Genomic DNA, 24,479 nt, shown 5'->3' with positions numbered 1-24,479 from the left:
AAGAAACATAAAAACAGTCACTGCACCATAACTTTCATGATTTTAATGAAAACGTTAATGAAAAAAAACTTTGACTACAGGGAGCTTTGTGTTTGACTTCATCCACCTCATGTAAACTATACTATACTCACTCTACACCTACGACTGCACAGCCACTAACAGCTCCAACATCATTGTGAAGTTTGCGGACGACACTACAGTGGTGGGTCTTATCACCAACGGCGATGAGACGGCCTACAGGGAGGAGGTCAGCGCCCTGACCCACTGGTGTCAAGACAACCATCTCACCCTCAACGTCACAAAGACAAAGGAGTTGATAGTGGACTTCCGGAGGTGCAGAGAAGTACACACCCCCATCATCATCAACGGCGCTGCTGTGGAGAGAGTGAGCAGCTTCCGCTTCCTTGGAGTACATCTGGCTGAGGATCTTACGTGGTCAGTACACACAAACAAAACAGTGAAGAAGGCGCAGCAGCGCCTCTTCTTTCTCAGGAGACTGAAAAGATTCGGCATGAGCCCCCGCATCCTCAGGACCTTCTATCACTGTGCCATTGAGAGCATCCTCACTGGATGCATCACCACCTGGTATGGCAACAGCACCGCCTACAACTGCAAAGCTCTCCAGCGAGTAGTGCGGTGCTCTGAACGGATAATTGGAGGTGAGCTTCCCTCCCTCCAAGACATCTACAGGAAGCGCTGCCTGAGGAAAGCGGGGAGGATCATCAAGGACTCCAGTCACCCCAGCCATAAACTGTTCAGACTGCTTCCATCAGGAAGGAGGTTCTGCAGCATCCGGTCCCGTACCAGCAGACTGAGAGACAGCTTCTTCCATCAGGCCATCAGACTGCTGAACACGTCATAGACACCTCAGCTTCACTACTGGAACTTTAACATTATGCACTCCATACTGTACAGTAATGCCACTGTTTTGCACATATTCAACTCTGTATATTTTATTTATTTTATATATTCTATTCATTGTTTACTCTATTTAATTTGTAAAATATGTGTACACACACACACACACACACACACACACACACACACACACACACACACACACACACGTGTAGAAAAATATTTAGTATACACATCCAGAAATGCATATACTATTATTTCAGATGTAGCCATTCTTGTATTTTGCTTGTTTACATTATTGTATTTTGCACAACTCTGTTGCTTGTGAAGCTCGCACACAAGAATTTCACTCACATGTGCTGTACCAATGTACCTGCACATGTGATGTGACAATAAAAGTGATTTGATTTGATTTAAAAGAAAACTGTGGACAGTAGGTCCCTGGTGAGGAGGCGGGACACAGCGGAGAATGTAACTGTAACTGCTCCTGAAGGTTTTTCATGTTCGAAGTAGAATAAAGGGCCATGCTCCAACTGATGTTCAGCCAGTATTTTAATCTTCTTTTCACCAGCAAACACCGTGAAAAACTATGGTGAAACGATCAATGAAAAACACGGATATTACATCAGCAGAACAAAAATTACAACTCAAATAAAACATACACACAAAGTAAATGCACCAACATACCGTGTGCGCCTTTCTACTGAACATTCATGAGCAATTGTAGTCCATATCTTCTATATTTCCACCCTTTACACAGGCCAGCATTCTCTTTCTGGCTCGAGCCTTCAGTCTCTGGTGACACGTGCACTTAATTGAGCATCACCCCAAAGCATGCGCACCACAAAGCGCCACACTCAGGCCAACCAGTAGGTGGCGACAACACAACATGAATCCAGATTAAACACCAAAGTTTGAACATTGCAATCACAAAATAATTACATTTCAATGCGACGGCTACAGTAACAGTAATGGTGCGTCAACGGAGCTCGTATTTGTTACTCTGGATCTTTCTGACGATTGTAGATGGAGGTGAGTGAGATGTTTGCTGTCAGTTGATCAGAGCGTTTGTAAAAAAAAAAAAAAACATTTTGGGGAACTTGGTCGAAACTTTTCACTGTATTCAGTTTTCACGCTTTGGCTCTGCGACTGGACTTCTTTGGACTTCTTTGGACTTCTTTGGACTTCTTTCGATGTTTCGTGAAGGCATTTACTGCTCCCTCGTGACAAGGCGGGGTTTGTTCATTTATCTATTTATTTATTATCCCTGGCTGGAACTGAACCAACGAACTTTTGCTTAGAAGTAACGAAAATAAAGATCTACAATAAGCATCTTAACAGAGTACAGGCTGTAATAAGAAGCTTGGCGTCTGTGTTCTTCAAAAGACGCATAAACTTTTTAGTTAAAAACATTAAAAATCAGGAAACAAACTCAGCCCGACTACACGGGATTTCCTGCGACGGAGGGAAAGCCCTGAAAATCTCAGCAGGCTGAACAAAAATCTAAACGTAGACATGATGTCGCAGTCAGGATTTGAGTAATGCGTCGTATTTATCAGTGGGTCTGGAAATGCTTTTAAAGCGGAGAAGTTAACGGTCGGGCTGGGTGGGAGACGTCCTCTTCCTGAGCGACTACAATGGGACAGCAGCAAAAGCACATCTCGGCTTTTATTCGTAGCCAAAGCCAGTTACACGAGTCTGGACGGCACGTCAGTGAATGGGCTCCATAGTTAACTTTGATTATTAGAGGAAACTGTAGTTTGGTTATTGGGGCTTAGAGCAGAGGAGACATGCATCACTGTGCTTGTTAATCATGTAAATATAATCAGTAACTGAAATCTCTGAACACTGAAGTCCTTATGTCTGAATATTTGCGAAGATCAAGTATCAATGTTACTTCCTTTTTCCCTTCCTCTTCTGAAAACCTCATTCTAAGTACTTTAAACATTTCAGTTTGCTTTCCAATCAGTCCGCCCGCTTTCACTTACAAAATATTAAACAGAAGTCTAAATTCTGTAATTTAGGTTGTAAAAATACAGCATATCAAAACACAACATAGCTAAAGATCTACAATAATTAAAGGAGTACAGGCTGTAATAACAAGCTCACACTCAGGGTTAGACACAATGTTAATAATCAGGGCCGTGCAGAGAGGTTTAAAGGGGCACATTGAACCAGGCTGAATAACAACAACACACATTCATCAAGAATCTAATATGGGCAACAAGGCAAAGCAAACGTAGCCGATGCTTTACCTGATGGGTACAATGTTGCTGTTGAGGGGTTGCTGTGGATAGTGCTGGTGGGCAGGGCTGTGTTGATCTGAGACTGTAGGCATTAAAAAGTCCATAGGAGAGATGGTAGCTGATTAAACAAGTGTCATGAGATAATAACAAAATGCAAAGATTGGTGACAGCGCTTGGAACCATAAGGCAACAAAAAACTGTGAGAAATAATTTAGGCTCTGCCTGTGAATCACTCTTTGCTTCTCTTCTTCCTTCCATCCCATCATTTCATATATCACTCTCCACTTGCTATGTGAGAACAAAGCACAACTTGCTATTGCAATAAACTATAAGCTAATTATCCACACCTAACAACTCTTGCACTTAATCTAAAATAAAATGATGACAGAAAAATGTTATAGCACTGCCTTTAGTAGCCTCACACAGCTCCTGCTGTTTCCTCCTCATGTCCTTACCAGCCATGTCTGCACAATGTTATATCATGAGTAATATTTTTTTTAAAAATCCATCAAAATAAAACACACACAGTGACATTTTAGACCTTCTTCAGAATACTCTATATACTATGGGCATCATGGAGCTGATCCAGAATCCTTACATTATTATTTATTACTAGAGCTACAATAATAAAGCAATGAGGAGGGGGAAGTAATAAATATGAAATAATGTCATTATGATGATTCCATTTGTTTCACTATCCACTCTGTGCAGGGCAAAGCTTATTACATGTTTAAACTGTAGAGATACAATAATTTTACTGCTGTAAAATCCAAATTTTGTCTTATTTAAAATATAAATCTAATATAATCTTCTTCTTAATGTATGTTCTTTAAAATACAGCGTGTTTTTTAAAATATTATAATTATAATTATTATTATGTGGACATGCATATTAGATCGTTTTTAGTGAAATATAATCCCTCCAGAAAGGCAGGAAAAGCCCGGAAACTTACTTTAAAACTAAATATGTTCCCTAAAACGGTGACAGAGCTACAGACCCATGACAGCCTTACACAGGTAGCCAGCAGCTATGACCAGCACTACTTGTGCAGTTAATAAAAGGACAGGTAATGTTTGTCGCGCTGTTGCACACACAGCACGCTCGTTTGTTTCAGTTCGTCAGTTGCCACAAGACAGCTTACCAACGTGTACGTAATAAGCTGATACTCCTGTGTGCTACACACTACAGTGTACGCTGTACACCTACTTACTGGGTTTGTCGCATCAGTCTGTGTCTCTGAGTTAACTTGTGTTTCTCCTACAGCTCTGGACCGCTAAAAATGCGCGTGCTCTTTGTGAGCTCGTTCCCGGCTCGTAACCAGCGCGTTCTGCCGTCTGATGCAAGCCAGATCCTTTTATTTAGCAAAACTGTGATTAATAGTTAAATATAACATTGTTGAGGGGCACAGACAGGACTCCGCACGCGCGCACACACACACACACAAAAAAAAAATCTTTTAAAAGTTGCCTCAACAAAAGGGCACTTTGGGCACTCATCAGGAAAGGGGCGGGTGCTCAAGCCCCTCTAGCCCCCCCTCTGCACGTGCCTGTTAATAATGTCTGAGACCTACAGTCAAAATGTTTGATTACAAAGACCGAAACTAAGAATCCCATCACTCAAAATCTGTTTCACTTAGTGAACTGAACCAAACGTAAGAGCAGATTTCAAACAAGAGAAGTTCGATAAATCACAGCCGACTGTCCAACATGAATACAAATGTAATAGCCTGCACACACTCATCACCAGCAGGTACATCTTGTTGCGTCCTCTTGCCTTCAGAGCTGCCTTCATCCTTCATTACAAAGACGCAGCTATTTTCTGGAAACCCTCCTCTGAGATTCTGTTCCACGTTGACTTGATAGCTTCTCACAGCTGCTGGAGATTTGTCAGATCCGTGATGTGAATCTGCCGTTCCACCACATCTCATAGTTGCTTTATTGGCTGTCGTTTTATAGCAGTGAACTCACAGCCATTTTCAAGAAGAGAGCGTGCTCTCCTCCTGCCTGGGTGTTTGGAGCTAGATGTGCAGGGGCCACGACTGAGAACAGGCTGCTCAGAGGGTAATTAACACTGCCCAAAAATCACTGGCTGCCCTCTGCGACCCCTGGAGGCCATGGCCAGATCCTCCTGTGTCAGAAAAAGCAGGACTATCTCAGGTGACCTCTCGCACCCCGTCCACCACCTGTTTGACTGCTGCCCTCTGGTCAGTGCCTCGGGTAAATCTCCCACTATTTAAACCCTAGTGGGAGTTGCCCATTAAGACAGAAATAATGGCTGTCCAACACAATTTTTAAGCTCTCCTCTAGTAACAGTACGAAGTTACAACATGTAACCCTTGCAGGAAGAAGTGCTGCAGCTGTTACGTATACAGTGCTGTGTAAAGGTTTTGAGCCACCACTCGTGTTTTTATAATTCACTAGAAAAATTGAGGAATTTGCAAACATTCATGGAAATACAGCATATAGGGCAAAATCGGCATTTACACAACTGTAACATGCTTGAAAGTCAACGTTTGGTTTGACCATATTTATTCTTCAACACAGCCTGAACTCTTAGGCAAGCTTATTTCTAATATTTTAAAGTTAGATGTTCTTATGTTTCAGGTACATGGGCCAGACGTGGCTGTCAAAAAGGCCAGGTGGGTCAGATACTAATAGTTGTGCTATGGACAGATTCCCCCACCTGAGCTGTAGATCTCTGCAGCTCGTCCAGAGTCACCATGGGCCTCTTGGCTGCATTTCTGATCAGCGCTCTCCTCGTTCGGCCTGTGAGTTTAGGTGGACGGCCTTGTCTTGGTAGGTTTACAGTTGTGCCGGACTCCTTCCATTTCTGAATGATGGCTTGAACAGTGCTCCGTGGGATGTTCAAGGCTTGGGAAATCTTTTTGTAGCCTAAGCCTGCTTTAAATTTCTCAATAACTTTATCCCTGACCTGTCTGGTGTGTTCTTTGGACTTCATGGTGTTGTTGCTCACAATATTCTCTTAGACAACCTCTGAGGCCGTCACAGAGCAGCTGTATTTGTACTGACATTAGATCACACACAGGTGCACTCTGTTTAGTCATTAGCACTCATCAGGCAGCGTCTATGGGCAACTGACTGCACTCAGACCAAAGGGGCCGAATAATTACGCACACCCCACTTTGCAGTTATTTATTTGTAAAAAATGTTTGGAGTCATGTATGATTTTCGTTCCACTTCTCACGTGTTCACCACTTTGTGTGGGTCTTTCACGTGGAATTCCAATCAAATTGATTCATGTTTGTGGAAAAGTTCAAGGGGACGAATACTTTTGCAAGCCGCTGTATGTGTTTAATTTTAGTGTTTGTCTGTTCTGATGTTTCAGATACTGAGGTGTCCTGTGTTTTCATGGAGAGATGCGTCTTACCGTGCAGTTTCAAGATTGGGAATGAAATCGTCATCCACTGGTTTAAGACACCAAGAGACCTTCATGTCCACTCATTCTACTACAGCAGAGACCAGCTTGGAAACCAGGACCAGTACTACAGAAACAGGACTTCACTGTTCAAGGACCAGATCTCCAGTGGAAATGCCTCACTCCAGCTGACAAGTGTGGAGGTTCAGGATGAGGGCAGATATAAGTGCCACACCAGCACCATCACGGGAAACCAGGAGTCATTTGTCAACCTAAAAGTGGACGGTAGGAGAAACTTGCAGTGAACATCACCTCAGTTCTCCGTGCACTGTCAGATGAATGAAGATTTTGTGTTCATTTTTGTCATCAGATTAATGATGAGTTTTTGATCCGTGATTTTTTGTTGCAGCTCCAGTTAATATGGTCAAAATGAATCAGGTTGAAAACAGGATCAGTTGCAGGTCAGAGGGGATCTACCCTGAACCTCAGCTCACCTGGTCCACAAGCCCTCCATCCAACATCACCTTCACTAACACCACCACAGTCGAGCGGACTGAGCAGCTGCTTTACAACATCAGCAGCTCTCAGATGCTTTCAGCCGGTGTTTATCACCTGCTCTTTATCTGCACCATCAGCACTCGCAGGAACAGGAGGAGAGCCACTCTGCAGAGACTATGTGAGTATTTCAACCAAACTAGGAGAACTGCAGATGGGACGTAGATAACTAGGAAAAATATGAAGGAAAACTGCATTAAATATGTTGTCTGTAAAATTAAAACAAACAAACAAAAAACACAAAACCTGTTTATCTATCCTGATGAAACAATGCAAGGAAATCTCTATCCGTGATGTATCTTCGTCACCGTGCACTTTCAGATAAAATGCAGCATCCACACAAAGACTGTGGACCTTTAAAAAGTGTCAAGATGAACAAGGCGCACCAGAATGATCAAAAAGCAGAAAAGTTAAAGGCGGACTTTGGATGTGGTTTATGCAAAAAAGAAGAAAAAACTGTTGAGCTCTCTCTCATCAAAACACTGTTAGAAAATACAGGAATTTCTTTAAATATCAGTAATAACATACATATATCAGTATGTGGAGGGCTCAGCTGCAGGGGTCTATATGAGCTCAGTGAAAACAAGGAAGATTGGTCTGCCAGCGGGGCAGAGGTCACTGAGGTATTTATTAAGCTGTTTGGTGGTTGGTGCACTGAGGTGGATGAAATTCAACTCAAGTTCTTTTAGGCTTTGGGTCTTGAAGGCTTCTCCTGGGTGACATCAGTGGGGGTTTGGGGACAGCTCCTCCGGATTGGTGCTCTGGATCCACAGAGGAACCAGAGGGTTCACATTTCTCAGCCATCCTGGGAAGGTCCATGCTACGATACTTTTAGGAAGACTCCAAGCTTCAGGAGGAACAGTGCAGCATGGATCAGTCTGATACCCTGTTACAAATATCTGAGGATATTGACTTGGATGTTTTGTTCTAGAAGTGAAGCACAACAGTGGGTGTGTGATGACATTCGTAGACGACATCACGAGTTCCTGTTGATATCCCAAATTCATGGCTGTCTGAGAGTCCCTCAGAGTCAGGACTCCTCTTCTTTACCATTTTTCCTGCTTTTTGTTACAGAATTAAAATCACCAAACACAAACTTTGTATCCTTAACTTTTGCCGGTGAGTTTAAGTTTCGCTTCTCGTCCAATTGCATTCTGTCTTCTCTGCATTGTAAGATGCTGTGGCAACAGAACCTGAAAACTCAAGCAAATATCACATCACTGATGAGTGTTGGACAACGCTCTTTGCTGGGGTCTTTTGGCTGGTGAGGGTTCACTATGTGGTTACCATGGATATGTCTGTGAAGGTTCTCAGTCATCCAGGTCATCGTAGTCAAAGGAGCTTGCAAAGAAAAGCGTCTGGACTTCTTTAAGTTACTTGAAGACGTTTCACCTCTCATCCGAGAAGCTTCTTCAGTTCTAAGGTCAAATGGTGGAGAGTCCCAGATATAAACCTAGTGGGAGTTTCCCCCCACAGAGGGACAAAAGGACCCCCTGATGATCCTCTAATTGCCTGAGCCAAGGTGTGAAACTGGGTGTGGGTCTCAATCAGCCAGAGTTTCGGGTGAGTTCATTGTGAAACCTGGCCCCACCTTATCATGCAAATTCCTGAGATCAGATGGCCCAGGATGTGAGTGGGCGTTAAGGCAAAACGTCTTCAAGTATCTTAAAGAAGTCCAGATGCTTTTCTTTGCAAGCTCCTTTGATTACCATGGATACATGACGCTCTGTGTGGGAGTGCTCGCCTCGGCTCGGTGTTGCTTGGGGCTGCATGGACCTCTTAGTAATTTCCCAAGACTGTAGTTTTTAATATTGTTGTTAATCATTTACGTTGTATGCCTTCAGCTGATATCAGTGGTCCCAGCACTGGTGTGACAATCCCCTGCACCCCCTCAAACACTTCACTCACCAACTTCACCCTCCTCTGGAGATTCAACCACACTCAGACCGTCCTGAGCCAGTCCTGGACCGACGTCACCTACTCGGTGTCAGACGGGTGGAGGCAGAAGGTGGAGAATGTGTCCAAGTCAGGCAGCCTCATGCTAAAGGACTTATCCACAAAGCAGGAGGGGATGTACACCTGTAAGCTCAGTAATGCTGAGGAGACGCACATTACCCACATCCACCTGAGAATAACTGAAGGTAAGATCGAGCTGATATAAAACACTGCAGGGAGAAACTTGCCCAGCTGATGACCAGATAAAGCCAGATTTCTAAAGAAATTAATTAATCATTGGGCGATCGTGGCTCAAGAGTTGGGAGTTCGCCTTGTAATTGGAAGGTTACCGGTTCGAGCCCCGGCTTGGGCAGTCTCGGTTGTTGTGTCCTTGGGCAAGACACTTCACCCATTGCCTACTGGTGGTGGTCAGAGGGCGCCAGTGTCTGTGCGCCCCAGGGTGGCTATGCAAATAAATTTGGATAATTGGACAAAAGCATAAAATAAACTACTAAATGTGTATTTTGGACATTTTCTTTGCATTGGTTTAAAAAGTGAAACAACATGACCCAAAATCTCAACTTCTCATAACAAATAACTTCTTACCTGTAGAGTCCTGACTAAATGTGTAACCATGCACCTGCCAGAGCTTTTATTATTGCATTTGTAAAGTGGGGACATTCAGCCAGACAAAGACTTATTCTACTCAGAAATAATAATAATGGATTGGATTTATATAGCGCTTTTCAAGGCACCCAAAGCGCTTTACAATACCACTATTCATTCACTCTCACATTCACACACTGGTGGAAGCAGCTACAGGTGTAGCCACAGCTGCCCTGGGGCAGACTGACAGAAGCGAGGCTGCCATATCGCGCCATCGGCCCCTCTGGCCAACACCAGTAGGCAAGTAGGGTAAAGTGTCTTGCCCAGGGACACAACAACCAGGACAGAGAGCCCAGGGATTGAACCGGCAACCTTCCGGTTACAGATGCAATTCCCAACCCCCTGAGCCACGGTCGCCCACACCCAGAAATGTTTGCTGTTGAAACATAACTACACAGACCAATAACGTAAAAGTAAAGATTCAGTGTAACTGTATCAAAAGTGAACCTATCAGTGTTTCTGCAGCTATGACCTCGTGTTATTACTGCACGTGAGCTTTACTCATAATTTCCTAAAATAAGACATGTGAGCGACTGTGAGGGGAACAATTGGAGGGGAAATGGACTTTTTTACAGGTTTCTCTCTTCATGGTTCAGTTAACAAGTTAAAGCTTATTGAGGAAGTGAATCTGTCAGTTGAACGAAAAAAGAAAACATAACTAATCCTGATGCAGCAGCAAGTTTTACTGTCACTTAGTCATCATACACTTCAGTTTTTGAATAATTCAGCAGTAAAACAAGCCTGTCGGGATTACAGTAATATTCTGGTGCGCAAACTAGTATGAAGTATTAAGTCAGCTGTGTTTATACTTATAAAGATCATGTACATTCTTTGATAATCACCAACATTATGATTAGTAACTGTACTTTCATTACACATTTTTCCACAGGGGCTCGCTCTAACACTGCAGTCATTACTACAGCTGTTATGTGTGGACTGGTATTGATCGGCCTGTCGATCGCTGCCCTAATCTCCATCAGGAGGTCTGTGCTACACTTTAATCACTTTGTTTGACTTTGAGTTGTTTATAGTCCAGGGTTGAATCACTGCAGTGTCTACACACCATAGAGTGTGATGGCGTTTGTTTGTGCTGGTCTGTCTGCATCGTTCTGCCATCATGAGGGAAACTAATCTGTTCATGTCACACTTTGAGCTGATAAATATTGAACAGCTGGTACTTTTGTTCAAGTAAAAAAAAAGAAAGTTGATTCTGTTCATCTGCACGTAGCGTTTTGTGGGAGAAACGTTTCGTCACTCATCCAAGTGACTTCTTCAGTCTCAGCTGACTGCAGGTTTCAATCTTATAAACAGTACATTTGCATAATGACTGAAATCAGCCCACTGAAGGAACAAAGGGCTGGGAGGTCAGTTCCTTAATCTTAAGCAGAGAGTTTAGATGAAGGAACTCGGGAACTATGTTACTGATGACACCCAGTTTGTGCTCCAGTGGATGACGAGAGTCAAACCTTAAATACTGATCCGTATGTGTAGGTTTATGGTGCACGTCTGCTCCCACAAAACGCTACGTGCAGAATCAACTTTTGGAGATTTACTTACCTGGATGATTGAGCATGCACCAAGACAATGAAACTCTCAGGGTTTTTTACAATAAGGTGAAAAGAAAGCACCAAAAACATCAGTGAAGTACAAAAACAATAAAAATATATAACAAATATAACAAGAAACAAACAACTTAATGAAACAGGAAATAAACTAATTCATTGTGGATACAGAAAAATGAATACTAAACTAACGGATCCTATAAATAGATTTTAAAAAAATCTAAATTTTTCTACTTGATATGATGTAACAGCTACTGTAGATTAGACATGAATGACTTTCTGACCTTCTTATTCTGAGGACGAATATGTGTCTTACTGTCTTTTTATTTTGCGGGTGACTGTGTAATGAAGCCGAGCCTCATCCATAACCTTTGTTCATGGCATCAGCTGAGTTTACCTCATCATTGCCAACGTCTCTAATACATAGTTAATATTACATTGATTCATTAATTGTACTAAATTTAATAATCAGGAAGTTAAGAAAGGATTCATCAATCATCCGCAGGACAGTTGGATAGAACAGCAATAATCACATGAGCCTTCTTTTTCTGTGTATTACAATATACAGCTACCCACTGCTGCTAACGCGCTACAGACACGCGGCCTTTGTATCGTCGTCACAAACCAGGATGGACTCTGTTTTGTTCAGAGTCACAACAAAGAGAAACCTTATTTTACTACCTGATGAAGAACAAAGTAAAAACATAGTGACGTAGAGTTAACCATTAGGCTGTTTTCACCAACAGTCTCTGTATGCAGTCAGCTCAGATCAGACGCTGCTGTGATTTGAAAAATGCTGACCCCTGGTGGACAAAGTCTTAATTACAAGAACTAGTTCAACTTGACTCACTTGTACTTGTTTAGTCTACGAAACAATTGATAGACTAAACATGCTGTATCAGTATTATTAGAGGTGGGGAAATGGACCATAAGCATATTTGTCTGTTCAAAGATGTTTGATGAAGGACCATCACTGAGAACTCTTGAAAACAACGTTTGTAAATCAGCAGTCTTGCCTTTGACAATCTGTTGTGTTTAAAGGATGTGCTGAATGTGTTTATGCTTCAATTGATTCCTTTTCTTTCAAGAATTGTCTCCAGTTTTATTCTTACCTGAAGTGAAAACATCCCAGTGAAAATGTGGCCAACTGTCAGTTTAGACAAAGGTTTCAAAACAGCCACAGCTGTTAGTTTGTGTGTGTAAGCTAACAGCTAAAATAATGTTAATTATTAGTTTTTAGCGCTTAGTTTTTTATGTTGTTTAGTCTAGAAAACATTTTTGGCCAATACTCTGACAGTATTATGATCACAACACAGCTAAACACAGATCAGGTTCAGCATCTAAACTGCTGATGCAGACCTCTATAGAGGGGGGACGTCACGCTCTGACGTTTTTCTGGCCTAATGTTTAACACTGAAATGTTTCCCATTTAAAAAAATTTCAAAAACGCCTTTTTCGATTGATATATGTTTGTAATTTGCTGATATTTGCACAATTTGAATGAAAATGTGAATTTCTGTAAATGTCTTAATTAAAAAACAGTGGTCGCATGCCAATAAAGATTTCTGTCATAATGTATATGTAAGTGAAGAACTGAGACTTTATTTTTTCAACCCTGTGATACTTAGTGTATCACATTTGATACATCACATTACATCATCAATAGTGATGCGCGAATCGTTCAATACTGGAGAATCACTTTACTGACTCATGAATCATGATTCACAAGTCCAACTGACTCACTGACTCATCCCTGTTGCTGTTAGCAGCAATGTATCTAGCTTATAATTAAAATTGTGGAGAAAAACACAACATCCAGTATCTTAACAAAAACATTTCTGCTCTGAACTGGAAGAAAAGACCTTGAGTAGAAGCTCAACCAATGTTGAGCTTCTACTCAATGCGCTTTAACCAATGTTAAAGCGCATTACCGCCCCCAGGCTCACATTTCAGTGGACATTTAGATGAGAAAATATATATTTAACACATTTAAGGAAAATACTAATAAAATAAAAATAAACAAAATAAATGTTTATTAAGCAATTTTGATAGGAAATTGCTTAATTTTAGAAATTTTTTTACTCTTTTTTTGCTCTATAAAATAGTTGTTTTTAGAATCATTCATCTTAGCAGTGGGATTTACATGAAAAGAGAAACAAATTAAGTTTGAGTGAAAATGTACATTTTTTTGCACTCTCTGGTCAACTGACTCAGTGAATCAAATGACTCAAAAAAGCCGATTCACTTTGGTGAGTGACTCATTAAAACTCGATTCAGTAAAAAGTATCAAATTTACCATCACTACCTGTGTCGGGTAATCTCGGCGAGTTTTTGTGAAGCGCGTATCGAGGCTCGCTTTGATTACGTATGCAGTGACTGATTCAATAACTGGCTCGCCGGTTCGCGCCAGATTCGAAATAAAATGGGCAGCAAAACACAGCTGATTGGAAGAAGGAAGAGATTTTTTTAAAATCTCATCTCTTCTAATAAAGTATGCACACAGTAATAAATATCACGAATGATAAGAACCATAATATAAATAAACAACACTACAGATCCTATAATCTGATTTCTGTCTTTTAGTTTATTAAAAAGTGAAGCGCCACACACTAGTTTGTGTCATTATCCAGATGTACATAAGCATTACACAGTTACTAGGGGTGGGTTTTGATGATCGATTAAAATCGATTCTTGGATAACGTCATATCGATTCATTAAAATCCTGAATCAATTTTTTTTATATAAATGTATTTTGCCCAAAATGCCAGAATCTCAGGTTAAACCTCACAAAATTTCAACAACCACCAAACAGCTAAAGCAGTAAATGAGAGCAGGAACACAGATTCTGCACAAAGACATAAACACAAAGCACAGAGCCTCCGACGGATCAGAAGCAGTGAGATGTCGCCTTTCTCACCCGACGGCTCGTACGTGGACATGGACACGGTCGGGACTGAAAGCCGACAGCTCGCTGATTCTGATGTTTCGGCGGGTCCGCGCTTTGTGTTTACGCCCTTTTTGCACCGATTCTAAAGCTGTTTGATCTCTCTCCAAACAATATTGACCGAACCAGCAGCAAACAAAGATTCAAACTACGCTTCACATAAACGTCGTCATGAATTCCAAATGAATCATCACAATGCTTCGAACCATGAGTCGACCAGTTGGATGGAAAGCTTCAGTTCATCACAAGGCTTCATCTCACCATCACTACCAAGACGGACCACTATCTGAAACAACTTGTCAAGTGAGCACAGAGCAGAAGTACACAAGGGTGAAGGCTTATGAGAAGTGTTGGCACTGGGATCTGCAAAGTGTCATCTTAAGACTACTTGCAAGCAATTTATAAAGACCCACCCGGATGCCCTCCATGCTGTAAATATAAAGCATGTTCCAGACGACAGGCCTGCTCCCAGAGAAAATTATGTATTCAATCTGAATCAATGGTCAGGCTGCTACTTAGTACTGCTGTTAATATTTAATCAAGTACCATTTATATTGTCAGATAGACCCTATATAATATCCTTGCTCTTATACACAGCGACTTTACCATTTCTGGTTCGGGACCACTGTCTTCTAAAGGCTGGTAAGTCTTCTGGTACAAAATGTGAAGAAGTAAATGTGATGCATTCAGCTATGAATGGAGCAGACAATGTACACTCCAATAGTGGATTTAGTGATCAGTGGTCATGACACTTTGCATGCTAATGATCAAGGAACTGACCTCACAGCCCATTGTTCATTCATTATGCAAAAATTATGCAAGTGTTTATAAGATTGGAGAAACCTGCAGTCAGCTGAGACTGAAGAAGTCTCTGGGATGAGTTACGAAACGTTTGTCCCACTGAAAACGCTACGTCCAGATGAACAGAATCAACTTCTGGGATTTCCTTACCTGGATGATTGAGCGTGCATCTAGATATTACCCACAATTACTTAGGTACACGGGAACAAAGGGACAGCAAGTCAGTTTCTTACAGAGGAAGAAATAAACAAATAATTATACTGCAATTAATTTTAAGCAGTGTGTAATTATTCAGAAAAAGACGGAAAGATACGTCACATCTTTCTACATTTTATTTTTCATATGATTCAGTTAATCTTTTACATCCTGCCTGGATAAAATGACGAAAATATATGACTTACAATAAAAATATTTTTACTGCAACATAACAAAAAAATGAAGGTTTGTGTCTTCATGGAGCAAAACACACTCACATCCTGTAAGAAAACAGACCACTGAAAACATTAAATATATTCTTACCCACGTGTAATTTTCCACATACTGCCTGTTTAAAATGACACAAATTTATGAATTTACTTTTTTTTACTGTAACATTAAAAATTGCAGGAACGGTTGTGAGCTGCTGGAGCAAAACAGACTCACACAATATTGTAAGACAATAGAGCCCATTTAAAACACATTTCCTGTGAGTTACAACAGAAGTGGCACAGCACTGACACTGATAATTACCTCACAATGAACAGCCAAATAAACAGTAACAGGTCTGACAGTTTGACCCAGAAGGTGAACTCTTCTGACATTTTGCTTTTCTTGTGATCAGATGATGGGAGTAATGTTTGCTCTGCATGCTGTTTGTGGACACAGCCAGTGAAGTGTAACTTGCTAAACTTGTGTTGGGATAACTAACTCCATAAGCTAAGATTTTGTAATCGCGGCTCGATCGCTTCACAACATTCATGATCTTCTCTTAAACTCTTTTTCTTTCCATCCTGTCTTGCAGCTCTATTGTCATCATCCTTTCCTGAGTATTGCCCTCTCTTTGAAAAAGGAAGAAGGGGCTCAGAATTGATGTAATCCTGCCCCCACCTTCAACCCAAGTATGTGTGGTAGTCACTGCTACCACACAAACATGTCCTGAACCACGCTCACATACTTCTCTGTCACTTCTGACTTCATCATGCAGTACCACAGTGCCTCTTTTTGCACCCTTTCATGTTTTCACTAGATCTACAAAGACAGTGAAGCTCTGACTTTCTCAGGAAATTAAAGCTGAATTCTGTGAAGCCTGATCTCAAGCTTTTTAAGTTTGACGCAGCATCCAGAAGAACTTTTGTTCAGAACCCCCGTTTCTCCCACTGTGTTCAAATGAACCCTGTCAGGGTAATGTCCCATTGGTCTGCCACTTTTCTCACAGGAGGACACTTTGTGGGTCTTTTGATGGCTCAATAGACTTTTGTAATGGATGAAAGCCTTTCCACAGTCACCACATACAAATGATTTAACTCCAGAGTGGGTGCGCTGATGTGATTTTAAGCAAGTCATACGAGTAAAAGCTTTTCCACAGTCACCACATACAAATGATTTAACTCCAGAGTGGGTGCGCTGATGTGATTTTAAGCCAGTCATGTGAGTAAAAGCCTTTCCACAGTCACCACATACAAATGATTTAACTCCAGAGTGGATGAGCTGATGCATTTTTAACCTACTAATCCCAGTAAAAGAATTTCCACACAGATCACAGACAAATGATTTACCTCCAACATGGATCATATAATGTCTGTTAAAGTGAGTTTTTAGAGTAAAAGACTTTCCACACTGATCACAGCTGAATGGTTTCACACCGGTGTGGATCAGCTGATGTCTTTTTAAGCTGGCTCTATGAGTAAAGGTCTTCCCACATTGATCACAGCTGAATGGTTTCAACCCTGTGTGGATCAGCTGATGTGATTTTAAGTGACCAATCTGAGTAAAAGACTTTCCACACAGATCACAGCTGAAAGCTTTAACTTCAGTGTGGATGACCTGATGTAATTTTAAGCTCCATCTATGAGTAAAGGTCTTCCCACATTGATCACAGCTGAATGGTTTCACCCCTGTGTGGATCAGCTGATGTGCTTTTAAGTGACCAATCTGAGTAAAAGACTTTCCACACTGATCACAGCTGAATGGTTTCACACCGGTGTGGATCAGCTGATGTGATTTTAAGTTGCATCTTAGAGTAAAGGTCTTTCCACACTGATCACAGCTGAATGGTTTCACACCGGTGTGGATCAGCTGATGTGATTTTAAGCTACCAATCAGAGTAAAGGTCTTTCCACACTGGTCACAGCTCAAGCTTCTCTCCTCCCCGTTGGCGCGCTTGCGTCTTCTGGGCTGCTTCATAGCAGGAAAAGTCTTTTCCACAGGGATCGCCGCTGGCTCATCTTTACTTTCTGGTGCTGGATGTTTTTGGTTGATGTCATCCATGTGCTGAGGTTTCGGCCTGCTTTCACTTCTTTCTCCTGTAATGACAAAGAACCCAAACAGTGACATCAGGTCTATACCTTCAGCTCATCCACAAGTGCCCCCTCTTACCTCACAAAGATAAACAGTTTCACCATCTGCCAAACGTCTCAGGTGCCTGGGGACGCTATGCTGTGGTAAACATTCGAAGTGAGCTCATTTTGGGGATAAAAGTAGTAAAAGTTCAAGATTGTGAATAAAATTTTGGCTTGTGTGACTTCAAAGTTTTTTAGTTTTTACTTTGTTCAAATTTGAAGAACATCACACTTACAATGTGCAGTTCAGGTTGTATGTGTGAGAGCTGTACAACCAAATCCACACTGACTCAGATTTCCCTCTGATTAACCACGAGGGTGACACACAGTTATCAAAGTCTGCAGACACTGTCAGCTGCAATCAACACCTTTGTGGCGGAGGTGTGGTCCGGGGCGCGGCTGCAGGGGAGGAGTGGTGCAGTGAGCTCGACGGGGCGGTGCTGGTAAGAACAGCTGATGGCGATTTTGGACTGATGGTGGTTTTCCTTCCCTTTATATAGTGAGGCGGAGAGGAGTGGAGGAGCGCTAAGGGAAAAGAGACACACATCAGCTGGGATCGAGAGCTGTCAGTCTGTGCGTCATATTGTCTGCTGTGTAAATATCAATAAATGTGGTTCTTGGCAATACGGATCTGCGTGTGTGTGTGCTTGGGCCTGGTATACTCCACAAGTGGTGCCGAAACCCAGGAGCCTGCCGGTGTGGGGATGTCCGACCCGCAGGCTGCGCCGCCCGCCCAGCCTTTGCAGTATTTGGCGCAGATGCTGGCGGAGATGGCAAAGATGAGCCACGACCAGCCACGACCCGCCGAAGCCCCCACCGCTGTCGGTGGCGGTGCCCCGGATGGGGGACGGGGACGACCCCCAGGTTTTTCTGGAGACTTTTCATGCCACGGCGGAGGCCTGCCAGTGGCCGCAGGCGGAGTGGGCTCCGCGTTTGCTGCCTCTGTTGTCAGGGGAGGCTCGGACGGCGGCCCTGGGTCTGCCACCGGCTTCGAGGGGCAGCTTCCAGGACGTGAGCCGGGCGGTGGTGGACAGGTTGGGGCTCACCGCTGAAGATCATCGCCGGCGATTCCGGGCCTGTCGGCTGGCCGTGGCGGATCGGCCGTTTGCTTGGGCCCGGAAGCTGCATGACGCGGCCGTAGGCTGGCTGCAGCCGGGATCGTCAGAAGGCGAGACGCTGCTGGTGGGCAAAGTGGTGCTGGAGCAGTTTGTGGAGGGGCTGCCTGCAGAGACGGCGAGATGGGTCAGGTGCCACCGTCCCGCGAGTCTGGAGGTGGCGGTGACGTTGGCGGAGGACCACCTTGCCGCTAGAGCGGGGGAGCCCCGGGACAGCGGCCGGAGGCCGAACAGACAAGCCCCGGTGCCGGCACCGAGGCGCCGGATGCCTGTGCCAGGGCAGGCAGAGCGGACGCTGGCGTTGAGCCCTACTAATCCTTTTGCTGCGTTTGTGCCTTCCCAGGGACCGGACCTAAGCAGCGCTGCCCCTGAGCCACGGAGAGCAGCACAGACGCCGGGGCAGGAGTGCTGGAAGTGCGGACAGCCGGGACACCTGAGGAGGGACTGTCCTCTGATGGAGGTGGGGCAGGTGTTCCGCGTTGCCGGTGCTCCAGCGCCCTCTCCCGGTCCGGGAGGGACATACAGCATTCCGGTAAGGACTCGAGGGGGTATACGCCATGCTTTGGTGGACACAGGCTGCACGCAGACCCTCGTGCACCAAAGTTTGGTTCGCCCCGGGGCATTGCTGGAGGCAGAATGGGTGGAGGTGAGGTGTGTGCATGGTGATGTTCACAGGTATCCCATAGTGCCGCTGTTATTGAAGTATAAGGGTAAAACGCATAGAATAACGGCTGCGGTTAGCCCGCGCCTGTCGCATCCCCTAATTCTGGGCACAAATTGGCCGGGGTTTTGTCATCTGTTGGGACAGCACGCGGGGGTGCGGTCACGACCGCTAGTAGCATGTAGTGTCTGCGCGGCGCTCAGTGATGACGCGGGGTTGTCCGACACTGACTCTGGGGAGGGGGAGACGGCGAGTCCTTCACAGGTAGTCCCGCCGGCTCCGGAAGTTCCCCCCACGGGTGATTTCCCACTGGAGCAGTCTCGTGACGATACCCTACGCTCAGCCTTTGACCAAGTGATTGAGATTGATGGTCACGTGGTGCGCCCTGAAGCCGTGCGGACCTACCCACGCTTCATTTTGTCGAAAGATAGGTTATACCGAGTGAGTCGTGACGCTCGCACGGAGGTGATGCACACCCAGCTGTTGGTGCCGCAGGGCCGCCGGGAAACGATTTTCCAGGCGGCTCATTATAACCCCATGGCAGGGCATATGGGATACGAAAAAACTCTGGAGCGAATAACGGCCCGATTTTATTGGCCGGGCATCCGAGCGGATGTGCGCCGCTGGTGCGCGTCCTGCCCGGACTGCCAACTTGTTAATCTGCCGGCCATACCAAAAGCGCCTTTGCGTTCGCTTCCACTCATAGAGGTCCCGTTCGAGCGCATTGGCATGGACCTCATCGGGCCGTTTCACCGGAGTGCACGCGGCTACCGCTTTGTGTTAGTCCTGGTGGATTATGCAACGCGGTACCCGGAAGCAGTCCCGCTGCGCACCATCTCTGCAAAGAGTGTGGCGCAGGCACTGTTTCAGGTCATCTCCCGAGTCGGAATCCCGAAAGAGATACTGACTGACCAGGGCATGTCGTTTATGTCTCGTACACTGCGGGAACTATACGAATTACTGGGCATTAAATCTATTCGGACCAGCGTCTACCACCCTCAGACGGACGGGCTGGTGGAGCGGCTGAATAAGACCTTAAAGTCCATGATTCGTAAGTTCATTAACGAGGATGAACGCAATTGGGATCACTGGCTAGACCCTCTGTTATTCGCAGTGCGGGAGGTGCCCCAGGCCTCTACGGGATTTTCTCCCTTTGAACTGCTGTTCGGCAGGAGGCCACGTGGGGTGCTCGACCTGATTAAAGAAAGCTGGGAGGACGGTCCGAGCCCCGCCAAGAATGAGATTCAGTACGTGTTAGACCTGAGAGCAAAACTCCACACTTTGGGGAGGTTGTCATGGGAGAATTTGCTCCAGGCTCAGCAGCGTCAGCAACGCCTGTATGACAGAGGGGCTAGACTTAGGCAATTTTCACCGGGAGACAAAGTGCTTGTATTACTCCCTTCTTCCAGCTCGAAGTTGCTCGCCAAGTGGCAAGGACCCTTTGTGGTCACACGGCGAGTCGGGGACGTTGACTTAGAGCTGGGCGATAGAACGATAACGATATGTATCGCGATATAACTTTTACTCGATAGAGAAATTAAGCTATCGCGATAGACCTCGCCGCTCTTGTCCTCTTAAAAAAAAAAAAAAAAAAAAAAAAAAAGGTCAGCCAATCCAAATTAAGTAGCACAGAGCCGAACCAATCACAGCCGCAGCGTCACGTCGCGTGACTTGTTACTTACAGCACACGTGCCAAGCCGCACGTGTGTTTGTTTGGGAAGCAGCCAGCGGGTAATGGAGCCAGCGCGTAATGGAGGAAATGAGTGTGCCAACTAGAAAAGTCAACCGAGCGTGACCGAAGAGAAAACAGATGATGGTTCCAATGCCGGAGAGATTGTCAAACGGAAGAGCCATAGAAGTTCCGTAGTGTGAAGGTATTTCGGCTATTTCAAGTCTGACAAAAAACAGAGTAGCGTGCACTGTAAATTGTGCCGAAAGCAAGTCTGGAAATACAATAAACTGGTGCATGCGTCACACTATTGTCTGCTGTGTAAATATCAATAAATGTGGTCCTTGGCAATACGGATCTGCGTGTGTGTGTGTGCGCTTGGGCCTGGTATACTCCACAACCTTTTATTATAATGCACAGGTGATGTTGTGGATAGGTGTAGCTTTGGGTCACGTGGTGCCGGTAATAGTAATAGTGATTGCTAGATCACCTGTTCACATCCCGAGGGAATTTTTGTGAATGAGTGGGTGATGGAGGAAGTCGACCATTGCTGACCGCTCAAGCTTAGAATGTTTTTTTGATCACTGTTTTTCTACAGATTTTAAGGATTTGATAACAAACAAAGAAGTTTTTAATCTGGAACTTTGACATACGTTTTGAACTGCGGGCGCGTCAACATTATTCCCCTATTCAGCTGCTCGGCAACTCAAAGGCTTGACAGTCGCCAATATTTGTCAGCAAAAACGTGCGACGGCAATGGAGCCTCCTGCAATCAGCGCTGAATAAACGCCGACGCGAGCCCACACGCCATCGCCACTACACCCATAAAATCGGCTAGTCTGACAGATAAGGAGAAGACGACGGTGGTATGTAAACTGTGTTATTGTGCTGCGTGTTGTTTGTTTGAACGCAGTTTGGATTCTGACCATACGAAGATGTTTTCGTGACACGCCCACCGCTACGTTTGCTGTTGGATTTGGTGTGTGTGTGTGTGCTGTGGCTCTGCAGGCATTCAACTGAGTTTGAAGGAATCGCTGTTGCCTTTGTTTTGGATTTTGGCATGCTGCTTATGTTGAATGCTTAAAATGACTGGATCGCAGGCTGCATCTGTTGTTGGAAAAACTGAAAAGGATAAAAGATTAATTTCCCTCACTGAGAAAGCTCTTGCAAACAAAATTGAAACCATCCAAACAGATCGGAAAAGGCATGTAAACAAAATAAAAAGTGTTATTATGGCACTTAAAGAGCTAATGAAAGGTGATAAAAATCATTCACAAGTCAAAAAACAGTTTGATGAGTTAACACACCTGTTTAAGGATGCCAGTGCATTGCATGAATCTTTACTTTCTCTAATCTCATTTGATGAGAAAGATAAACAAAATACATGGTTCTCAAGCATCGCTAAATACAATAAAGGGTTTATGGAGGATGTTAAGATATGGCTTTCTGAAACGTTCGGGGAGGCCATCATCTGACAAAGCACAGTCACAGGAAACTTCCCTGGGAGGAGAAGTGGAGGTGCGAGAACACATTGGAAAATCAAGATGGCAGCGCGCACGGGTGCAGCTCTCCAGTTTGGTGCTCATTTTTACTTTTAATGTGGATATTTTTTAATGTTTGCAACGCGCCATCTCTTACAGTCGCCAGAACCTAATTGACCTAGGTTTTAAATATAGTTTGTCTGTTTCTGGCGACTATCAGCGAACACAAAACATCCTGGAGGAGATAGCGAGACCGCCGGGGTCACCGTGGATGGTCTGCCCGCCCAGCAAGCGTAGAAGGCGACGGAGGGAAAGAAAGAAGAGGGGATGCCGGTCGGGCTCAGACGCTAGGCTACGCAAACATCCACACCGGCCAGCACTTCCGAGCCTTTTCCTATCGAACGCCAGATCCATCATCCACAAATTGGAGCTACAGATAGCCACCACGAGCTTTGCACGTAACTGCAGCATTATTCTTATTACGGAGACGTGGCTTCACCCGCTGATTCCCGACGCTGCAGTCGAGTTAGCAGGCCGCACGCTACACCGGCATGATAGAAACAGCAACTCAGGTAAAAGCAGAGGAGGGGGGCTATGTGTTTACGTGCATAACGAGTGGTGTTGTAACAGCAGGATCATTCACACACACTGCTCTCCTGATTTGGAGGTTCTGGCAGTCTCGTACAGACCTTTTTACATCCCGAGGGAGTTTAGAGTAGTCATTGTGATAGCTGTTTATATACCGCCGGATGCTAACGTTAGCACGGCTCTTTGCCTCTTGCTCTACACCATAAACAAACAACAGCTTGCCCACCCCGATGGGGTTTTTATTGTCGCCGGCGACTTTAACAAAGCGTGCCTAAAGACTGTGCTTCCTAAATTTGCCCAGTTTGTGGACTTTGCTACGAGAGGAGAACCCACTTTGGACCATGTCTATAGAGATTGACAGACCACGTGACTTTCGCGCATTGCAAAACAATCCAAGTACCGCATCAAATGCAAGCATTTGCAGCACCGCAAAACGTTCATTCTTCGGTTCCAATAAATTCTTGCTTTTTCTTTGCCCCCCAAAAAGGTATGTACAAAACGAAGGAGAACAATCCCGGTCCGTACAAAGACAGACTTGATGAAAAGTCAAAGAAAAGATACGAGGAAAAAAATCAAACCAGTGAAAGGGTTAGACCCTTACGAGCACACAGAGGGACAAAATACGTTAGCATGCTGCCCAACTTTCACCATGCTCATATTTATAATTATACGGTTCTTGGAGTGAGTGCATACACTCGTGAAGTTTAGTACCGTATTTTCACGACCATAAGGCGCACTGTGCTAAAAGGCGCAGTCTCAGTTATGTGTGCCCTTACTGTATTTAACACACACATAAGGCGCACTGGACCATAGGGCGCATACAAGTACCGTATTTAAAAATAAAGCAGGAGCAAAACAAAGTTTGGTACTCACATTTTTATCATCAATCAAACCCATCGAAGTCCTCATCCTCTGTGTCTGAATTGAACTGCTGCGCTAAATCTCCATCAAACATGCCAGGTTCACTGTCTTCACTGTCAGAGTCACTTTCCGTGCCGTGCGGCTCCTCGGAAACGATGCCGGCTTTTGCGAAAGCTCGAACAACAGTGCCAGCAGACATGTTAGCCCAAGCATCTACAATCCATTGGCAAATTGTGGCGTAACTCGCCCGGCGCCGCCTTCCACTCTTAGTGAAACTGCGTGGAAAAAACCACCTGGTCTCCTTACATACACCTCCCTCAGCCAGTCTTTCATCATTTCCTCATCCATCCAGCCCTTTTCATTTGCCTTAATGATGATTCCTGCTGGAAACTTCTCTTTAGGCAAAGTCTTTCGCTTAAAAATCACCATAGGCGGCAGTTTCTGTCCATTAGCATGGCAGCCAAGCACAACAGTAAAAGAAGACTTTTCATACCCCGTTGTGCGTATCGCTACCGTGCTGGTCCCCTTCTTCTCCACAGTGTGACTCACCGGGATGTCAAAAGTGAGCGGGACCTCGTCCATGTTTGTGATGTGGCTGGGCTGGATGTTTTTGTCGCCGATGTGT

The 24,479-nt window shown here is 44.4% G+C and overlaps 2 protein-coding genes across 8 annotated transcripts in view; one reads left to right on the top strand and one right to left on the bottom strand.

Annotated features, from left to right (window-relative positions):
- LOC106676441 (uncharacterized) overlaps positions 1-24,479 on the bottom strand; it is an 81,889-nt gene that overhangs the window by 46,929 nt on the left and 10,481 nt on the right. For 2 of the 5 annotated variants that reach the window (XM_024803659.2, XM_024803658.2), the window contains exon 3: positions 15,260-17,443. The exons of 2 other annotated variants lie outside the window; for them this stretch is intronic. In XM_024803659.2, the coding sequence (XP_024659427.2) occupies positions 16,206-17,408 (1,203 nt within the window). In that variant the 5' untranslated portion in view covers positions 17,409-17,443 and the 3' untranslated portion in view covers positions 15,260-16,205. Of the gene's footprint in view, positions 1-15,259; positions 17,444-17,516; positions 17,577-17,715; positions 18,005-24,479 lie in introns of those variants that run through there. One more of the 5 variants, XM_024803660.2, reaches the window with a different exon arrangement.
- hhla2b.2 (HERV-H LTR-associating 2b, tandem duplicate 2) lies at positions 1,752-12,775 on the top strand. 3 transcript variants are annotated; one of them, XM_076888485.1, is made up of 6 exons: positions 1,752-1,890; positions 6,450-6,764; positions 6,889-7,155; positions 8,879-9,175; positions 10,525-10,618; positions 11,766-12,775. In XM_076888485.1, the coding sequence occupies exons 1-6, from the start codon at positions 1,830-1,832 to the stop codon at positions 11,911-11,913; spliced, it is 1,182 nt and encodes a 393-aa protein (XP_076744600.1). In that variant the 5' UTR covers positions 1,752-1,829; the 3' UTR covers positions 11,914-12,775. The 3 variants fall into 3 exon arrangements, with proteins under 3 accessions (XP_076744600.1, XP_076744601.1, XP_076744599.1); XM_076888486.1 differs by lacking the exon at positions 1,752-1,890 and adding an exon at positions 1,952-2,094; XM_076888484.1 differs by lacking the exon at positions 1,752-1,890 and adding an exon at positions 5,737-5,899.

The sequence above is a fragment of the Maylandia zebra genome, linkage group LG9 (genome assembly GCF_041146795.1).
Source record: "Maylandia zebra isolate NMK-2024a linkage group LG9, Mzebra_GT3a, whole genome shotgun sequence".
Lineage (NCBI taxonomy): Eukaryota > Metazoa > Chordata > Actinopteri > Cichliformes > Cichlidae > Maylandia > Maylandia zebra.
This window is presented reverse-complemented; position numbering and strand designations above follow the sequence as displayed.